At 37.2% G+C, this 8,791-nt stretch overlaps 2 protein-coding genes across 2 annotated transcripts; both read right to left on the bottom strand.

Moving 5' to 3' along the window:
- Positions 1-1,564: 1,564 nt before the first annotated feature.
- Positions 1,565-7,155, bottom strand: alpha-Est10 (alpha-Esterase-10). Its single transcript, XM_017079981.4, has 4 exons — positions 6,894-7,155; positions 3,491-3,803; positions 2,719-3,430; positions 1,565-2,665 (listed from the first exon to the last, which is right to left on the bottom strand). Exons 1-4 carry the CDS (start codon positions 6,932-6,934, stop codon positions 2,040-2,042), a joined length of 1,692 nt encoding a protein of 563 aa, XP_016935470.3. The 5' UTR covers positions 6,935-7,155; the 3' UTR covers positions 1,565-2,039.
- A 1,118-nt stretch (positions 7,156-8,273) lies between these two features.
- On the bottom strand, positions 8,274-8,690 carry LOC108013964 (uncharacterized). The gene is made up of 2 exons (XM_017079980.4): positions 8,641-8,690; positions 8,274-8,586 (listed from the first exon to the last, which is right to left on the bottom strand). The coding sequence occupies exons 1-2, from the start codon at positions 8,673-8,675 to the stop codon at positions 8,463-8,465; spliced, it is 159 nt and encodes a 52-aa protein (XP_016935469.2). The 5' UTR covers positions 8,676-8,690; the 3' UTR covers positions 8,274-8,462.
- Positions 8,691-8,791: the final 101 nt, after the last annotated feature.

An 8,791-nucleotide genomic window follows, 5' to 3' on the forward strand; every position in this document is an offset into this window, starting at 1 on the left:
TTGCAGAACATACAGAACGCTGACCAAACTGTCACTTTTTATTTTAAACATTTAATAAGTAACGAAAAAAATATAAAAACTTACAAAATATAAAACTGTAAGACACAAGGACTGGTGCATTTCACTATGCTGTTAATGGTAACCAAGAATGAAATTTAAAAATATACAAGAAAATTCTCCACGGACTGCTGTGGTTTTCTTCTAATTACATTTTAAGGTGAGGAGGCTTGCTTTTAAAATTAGGCAAGGTTTTTTATCATTTGCCATAAAAAAGGGGCATTTCACTATGCTGTTAATGGTAACCAAGAATGAAATTTAAAAATATACAAGAAAATTCTCCACGGACTGCTGTGGTTTTTTTCTAATTACATTTTAAGGTGAGGAGGCTTGCTTTTAAAATTAGGTAAGGTTTTTTATCATTTGCCATAAAAAAGGCGCTCTGCGATTTATGTGCCATTCCCGATATCCACATTTTTGTTTATTCAAAATTACTAAACTCGGAAAATTTGGGTAGGTTTTCATAAGAGGCCTCGGCCCTGAGAAAAGGAGGAAGCTTTTCAAACAAAAATATTTACCCATGTTGCTTGATTTTTAGACAATTCAATTGCAACTGTTCAAATTAGTTTTACTTAATCCCTTCGCCTGAAATTAAAACCTGACTTTATGCACAAATTCATTAAAATCGAATTGAAAAATATTTAATCAAACGCCAGCACCAGGAATGGAAAAAGGAATGTGTAAAACGAGAAATCGCATTCTCAAACAATTTTGTGCAACGGAAAAAATTCTAATTTATTGAGTTAACGCCCATTTTTACACCCTGTGCACATGAACGGGATCCAGGCGCTAACGCTAACCCCTCCTGGAAAATCCCCCTTTAGGAACCCCTCACCCACTGGTCACGCCCGGCCGCATGCCACAGCCATGACCATAACACAGTCTAATTCTGAACAAAAAAAATTTTATATATAGGAAAAATTTAACGAAAAATTGCCCAACTCTCTGCGACCACCCGCCCGTCGACGAACACACGGCGAACAAACCCCCTTCGCATTTACCACACAAACATTTTGGCCGTGTTCCGGCAGAAACCTACTGCCTAAAAAAACGAATTAAAAACTTGCAAAAATTTTAATGGAATTTTTTTTCATTCTTTCTACACTCCCACGCTCCCTGGTGTCATCCCGCCCATCGTTGTTGGCGGTGGCATTGCGGAAATTGTTGTCCCCTTTGATTGTCAAGCGTCGGCTTACACACATAAATGTCACATCAGCATATAGCCAAGTGGGTGGAGGGGTTGTCCGTACCTATACGCTGACGGCTCTGCCTGGTGTTAGCCTTATAGATGAACGAAAAATAAACGTTTACAAACACCGGCAGGTTTAGTAACACGATGTCCCCAACTGACACTGAACTAAAGCTTTAAGCGGATCTTCGACACGGAAGTGTAAATATTTAAAAAATACAGCAAAAATACGAGTAAGCCTTCAGAGGAGAATATTTCACAGGAAAGATACTTCATGAAAAAGCTTTCATTTTAGAGTCGAAATCAAAAAACTCTAGCAACATTTTCAAAAAAATTTATTTAGTTATCAGAAGTGGATCTGTCGAGGTCTGCTAAAAATTCACTATTCTCTGTCTAGCGCTCAATTTATATTAAATATTAATAAATATAAATATAAATACTTTTTCCCGTTCTTTTATTTTTAAAGCACATAATAGCACCATGTTACTTTCTGGGACTAATGATTATACAAATTATTTTAACTGACTATGTATACATTCAGTTATATTAAAATTGGTTCAATTTTTTGCCTTGTATCAAAAATGTAATTATAGTTTTATTCTATTAATAGACCCTGTAAGATCGAATCTATGTCATGGTAACCCTAAACAAAATATTTCATATTAAACGATTAACATCTCAAACTTAAAATAACCATAACATATATACAGAGTATTTACACAAATTAAGATCATCCAAATCCATGGAATTGAGACAGCTAAAGCTATAAAACCCTACTTTTGATGCACTGCATCTACAGTTGATTCGGGGCGTAGAAACTGTTCCACACTGATTCGATTTTCTGCAATTCAGGGAGATCCTTGACTTCGAACTGCTCCCTAATATTGAGGCACTTGAAATCCGTTTCACTCTTAAGGGGAGCGAACTTCAGAGACTTTATACTTTCGCAGTTGGGATCACTGTTGGCGGCGAAACTCGTCCAAATGTCGATCATTCCGGTGATTACCTTGTATTCCGGGGAATCTGGCGCTGATTGGTGGGACAACATGCTGTGGAATATATAGCAGATGTCGTCGCCATGGCAAACACCTCGCATCTGATAACCACAAAGCACAATCCTGATGGCATTGCACAATTTCGAATCGTGATCGAAGCGATATAGATAGGTGGGAGCACTCGACTGGCGGACTCGAGCCAAAGCAGCCCTATAAATAGGGTGCCAGAACTCGCGGTATGAGCACAGTTCCAGGAACTTCATCATGTTGGCCTGGTTGCAGGGTTCGTCGCCAAAGTACGCTTTCTTCAACTGCAATCCGTAGTTTTCGCGCAGTTTGGGATCCAAAGTGGGGCTCAGATCGTTCGGTAGCATGTTCTTGCAGTTGCCCACCTCATCCAGGGTTGCTGGCCGCCTTGTAACCTCTGTAATAATATAAATAAATATGTTTACTTATCTCATATAGGAACTCACTCACCTGCATAGAAAAGCAGCCCCTCGAAACTGGTGCCTCCGAACATCATGGGCACCCTGTCGCTCCAGCTATTATTCATTAGATCTCGGGGTGATTTATCAATCACAGTGTGCTCGGTGGTGTAGGGTTCTACAACAGGTCCAAAGGCAATCATAATTCGGTGATGCTTTTCGTCATTGCTGAGGACTGCCCCGGAGGCCTTAACAATCTCGCCACCATTTACTGATTTCAGGAACTCAAGGATGGCCTTGTCCTTATTATCGCCAGTGTATCCCAATTTCTGGGCCAGGCGATAGGCCCAATTATTCCTCGGTGGCTGCGTCCAGGGACACAAAACACTGCCCGACATAATGATGGCTTTGTGGATAAGTCCCTCGGTTTGGGGACTTAGTGTGAGGAAGTGGGTGGATGCTCCTCCGGCACTCTCGCCAAAGAGTGTGACATTTTTAGGATCACCGCCGAAAGCCTCGATATTCTGCTGCACCCATCGAAGGGCCAAGATTTGATCCTTGAGACCAGCGTTTCCGGGCACATCTAACTGCGGATCATCCAAGCTCAGGAAACCTAAAGCTCCTAGTCGATAGGCCACAGTGACTATGACAACATCCTTCGACATAAAAAAGTCGGGACTGTACATATCGCGAGAGGCCTCTCCAACTTGAAATCCTCCTCCATAAAGCCAAACCATCACAGGGCGAAGTTTATTCGGTTGCAACTAAAATACAAGGGTAATAAAATATATAAATAAGAAAAAATTGACTTGTTAGGAACTTACATCCCTAGCATAAACATTTAAGTAGAGGCAATCCTCTGAGCCCGCGTACTTTCGGAATAACGGGTGTGTTTGCAGGGGCTTCTCTGCCGCCGAAGTGCAGTCCAATTCCCGATCCCATGGTTCCACTGGTTCCGGGGCCTTGAAGCGAAGTTCTCCCAAAGGGGGCTTTGCGTAGGGTATCTTCTCGAAGCTAAAGTAGCTTTCGCCCCAAATTGTGTTCCTTTTTACTCCGCGAACAGGTCCCAACTTCGTCTTTATCACAGAATATATGCATGTGGCCAACTTCCGCTGCTCATACTTAAAACTGAGCACCCTAAAAAGATATATTTTTAATAAGAAAGATAGATTTAATAATGGTAAAAAAAAGGTTTAAGTTTTTAAAAGTGATTTCATATATGAAACGACGTCTAGTCATAACATGATTAAAAATCTTTTCTGAATCAAAACACGGTTTCAATAAAATTTGATTAATAAGTTTTTTTTAAAGTAAAACCACTTATAAGCAAGTATCATTTCGTTTATATTGTTTTATACAGGATTCGCGCCGAGATACTTAGTTTTAACAAGTTGATATCTCGTTTATAAGGTATGGGATCCTAAAAACTCTTTGCAAACTTCTTGGAAATGTCATAATAGCCATTGGGCCATTAATATCCCGCTCCTCATCAAAATATTTATATAATAACGTCTGCAAATCTAATCCGGTAAGCGGAGTCACGCATTAGGGACATGATTACAGTAAGCACTCGACGGCGAGCACCTATAGCAAGTTGCCGGCGAGCCACTTTCAATGTCGTTGAAGGTCTTTGTGGCTTTAAAAGTCTTGCGAACCGTCAACGGCTTTTGACCAACCTCAACGCTTCACGTTTTGCATGCACGACCAGTTCTCTATTTTCTATAACTCTCCTTTGTTTATGCCTGAGATTTTTTGTTTCTGATTTTTATGGCTAATTTGTGGGTGGGCGTGCGGCGGTTTATTGCATTTAATGGCCAATTTTTATTTGTTCACATTGCGCACCTTCGACTGAGGCGCAAGTCGTATATTTAACTGGCATTCTGCAAATGCACTGACATAGTTTGATCCAACATCATTGCACACGAATGCATACAAATAGGTAATTACCACTGGAATCGAGAGAAAGGCGAGATCAGATTGTACAGCAGATTGGATAGTACGTGACTGCTGTGGCTCTGTGAAAGCCATTGTGCAATATTAAACGTTTTTCAACACTTCAGACGAACCGATTTTGTTATTAAAATATTTCTTGCCAGTGTATTTTGCTTTATATGGCCTAACGCCCGAAATACCCAGTAGCAAGGTAGCCAGCCGTAACAAATGAAGGTAATAAATTAAGACTAATTCGCTCACTTAACCTAAAGTTAAAGAGTGTTAACTCTTTTATGTAAGAAACTCATTCAAATCGCTAAAGTTTTCATTCATCAAACTTAAAATCAATCTTATCAGCATTTGACAACCAATCAATACAGTAAGAAAGGCAAACATGTGCACAAATGTGCGACAAAGTTGTAGGTATTACATCTTAAGTATTTAAAAGTCATTGGGCTAGCAAATAATGGCATGACTTACAAAATAAACTAGTAAGGTATAAATAAGTCAGTAAAACAACTGTAAATGTTTATGTATTTATTCAGAAACTTATAAATCGAGCTTCTAAATGCCCAGCTATAAAAAGTTGAGGTAAAAGCTGTCGTGTCATGCCCATAGAGCAGAAATTATGGAAAACCTATCACCTGAAGTGAAATGAACCCTGAACCCGGGGAACTTATCAGTATAATTCCGAATGCGTGTGTATTGCCAAACAAACAATTAACTTGCCTCGGTGCTGTATTATACAGAACGTGTATCCATTAAAATATGGATTTAACTAGCAGGGATTATTAAAGCTGTTCCCAAGTGCAAAAATATACCATTAAAAAGATATCAGTGCCTTAATCTGCAGTTTTAATTTAAACCAGAGTTATGAGTCGTCAAAAAATTTAACTGCAGAACAGTGCGGTGAAAACTTCAAAGAAATGGAATTTATGTCTTAATTTAATTTAGTGCCTTATGTTCCTATGAGTAGCCAGCCTAATACACTCCTAACTGAAACTGACCTAACCTACTTCTGTGATTTCCTCAATTGAAAAGCCACATAAATAAATAGTGATAAATAAATATAGATACACGCAATTAACACAATCGTGTGTGCTGTGCAATAATTTATGTTAAAAATACTAACTACCCGCAAAACTGCTAATAAACCTGCGAAAACGTGCAAAAAATAGTAAACACAAATCAAAATAACAAAAAAGACTAACGAATGCCGCAACAGTGGAGCATCGCCGAGTCACGGGTGAAAAATATATGGGGAAAACTAGAGGCAAAGAAAACAAAACAGACAGAAATGAGCAGGAGAAGAAGCAGCATCATTAAGTTTATGCAAAACAACAGAAAACAAGCAACATACAACCAAAAAACAAAAAAATGCAGCAAAGTTTGCGCAACAATTTCACCAACGCAAGACACATAAATTGATGTGTGTACGTACACTGTACACAGAGAAAACAATTTAGAAAATTGACTAGGAAATCAAAATACAACCCATTTTTTATCAACAATAACTATTTCCCATGTTTTGGTAAATTCCTACTCTCAAACATAACTATTCTTAGGGTAATTTGTTTACTTTAAGTATCTCTTAGTATCGAAACAGCATATTTCAAGTTAAGATTCAAAGGAAGATGATAGGAATGAAAAAATACATATTCGAAAAATTAAGAATCACCACGTTTTTATTCATTTGTAAGTACTAGTACCTAACATGAAGATCAGAGTAACATTAGTTTTTAATTTGAAGCATGATAACATTGGTAAGATTAAAATGCAAGTTAAGACACTACTTAAATTTGAAAATGTACCCAAAAAGATTTTTTTTTTAAATTCCAGTTTTTGTTAAAACTAACAATTTTTAAATATCACGATTAGACGCTTGATATTTTGAGATATCGTTGGTTTCAATTCCAAAAACCAAAATTAGATAAGGCTTTTTGTAATAATGATTATTATTTTATAATCAATAAAATGAGTCTGCAAATGTTTCAAAAGGAAAACTATTTCACACAAAACTCAAAGTCTAATCGTGAAGCTGAAGCAACAGATCCTAAAACAAGTATTGCTTAGGAAGCTATTCAAGATTAAAATATCAAATATGAATTTTTTCTAGAAAACTATTTAGGTAAAAAAGATTTTTATAAAAAGAGAATTTCTAAAATTTTCCCAAGTGCACATGTGTGCATTTGTATGCAGCAAGGCAGAAGTTATTGCAAAACCAAGACGCGAGACCTCAAAACACAGAAAACCGTTTAACGCTTGGCGATAAACTGAAACTAAGAAAAAACTCACTTAAAGGTCAGCTTTAGTATATCCATAAAGCGGGTGGTCATTTCGTATGTCTTTCCGCGCACTCTTTTTCACGAACACCCAAATCACACTGGTTATTTATGTTTGTCACACACGCTTCGATAAAGAGCGCCGATTCGGGGAAAGTGTCACAATAAACTCGAAGCTATCCAAGTTAACCCGACCGGCTAGGAAAACTCGGTGGGTAATCGCTGAACGGAACAAATAAAGCGCTCTTCAAGAGCGTGCTGCACCAACTGACCGATGTGTGGTGATCGGGGTCTTACCATGACGATGATAATCCCACTCACCAAACTCTCTCCCTCTCAATTATTCAATGTGATTCAACCGCGGAAACGTGGCTCACCTGAATCAGCTGTTGTTTTACTAGCTCTCTGCTCTCCAAATACCGGTTGCATAGTTCACTTTCCGATTTTTCTTTACTGTTATGATTCGGCTTTATATATGTACAAGTTACTATCATCGTAAAAGAATATCTTTGACTCGCTGAAATCTACGTAACAAAAAGAAGAAAGCGTTTCCGACCCCAAGGTATACATAATAATATACATAATAATAACATTCTTAATCAGAAGTATTATATACCAATCTGAAAATTTAAAATCCCTTAACACAATCGCAAAATTGTTAAGCCATTATTTTTTAGAAACCTGAAAGGCAAGATTATTAAATGAAGTACTGGGTATCTTATGGTTGAGCTCATCGATAAAACTGATATTTCTGGTTGCTGCTGGCAATGCTGAACTGCTTAGATAAAGCTTTTATTTGAAAAGCTCTTTGTGCTCATACAAAATGCTGAATGTTGTGATACTACCTAAAAATAATAATGATCAAGCTCCTAAATTCAATATTCAACCCATTAACCAACGCCCCAAGATCACCTTGAAGACTAACTTAGCTTATTTACAATTCCCAACTATTGTTTAAGCTTTTCTTAGCACTTCTAATGAGAGTAAAGACCCCTAACTACACTGTAAATATGGATTTTGTCATTATCAAAAACATGACCTAATTTAAATAGGAAGTTAGCAATAGCAAAGTAAGTTATCCAAACCATAAAAAATTAATCATTTTAAAACCTTATCCCAAAATGTATTCTTTTAAAATTATAAAATTGGTTTCGGGGAATTATTTGCACAATTTTATAGTGCCCTCTACAAAATTGTGCAAATAATTCCCATCGCATAAAATAAAAAAAATTGAACCGACTGATAAAGAAATACTTTGCAAATACCTAGAAAATATTCTTGGCTATGATAAGAAATATCTATGACAGTAAAATCGCACTGCTTATAGATACTCCGTTCTACCTTAGAAGTTGGATGTACCCAACACGTTTTACTAAAATAATTAAGACGCGAATGAAGTTCAAACTGTTCACTTCACAAATGCAGGTACACTTTAATCGTTCGTGTGACAGTGAACTTGATTTTTTTAATAAAAAAAGCCACTTGTCAGTGGTGGTTTGTCAATAAAAAACTATCCACGGTGCCGAAAGATAACCTTTTTATTTACCCATGATTGGGCTTTATAGGGTTCTGTATGTATCCGTTAAATGTCGTAGTCATCTGATGCGGTATAGTGCTCCTCACTTTCAGTTACAACCGTGTCAGCTTCGGCAGATGGAACATCATCACACATTGTAAAGTGTAGGCTTACAGCAATTAAAAAAAAGCTGAAAACCACTTTATCAATATTATACAAGTATTAAATGATTTATTTAACTTACCTAATCAATAAGATAATTTTCAGTAGTGCATCCATTTTGACTTGAAGAGCTGCGAGTCCCAAATATAACTGATATGTAGATGCACGATCAGAAATAGGAAAACCATGTCAGCTAACCGATATAGATTACACTAACTATTAGCACTTAGCAG

This window comes from Drosophila suzukii, chromosome 3, assembly GCF_043229965.1.
Source record: "Drosophila suzukii chromosome 3, CBGP_Dsuzu_IsoJpt1.0, whole genome shotgun sequence".
In the NCBI taxonomy this organism is placed as follows: Eukaryota; Metazoa; Arthropoda; class Insecta; order Diptera; family Drosophilidae; genus Drosophila; species Drosophila suzukii.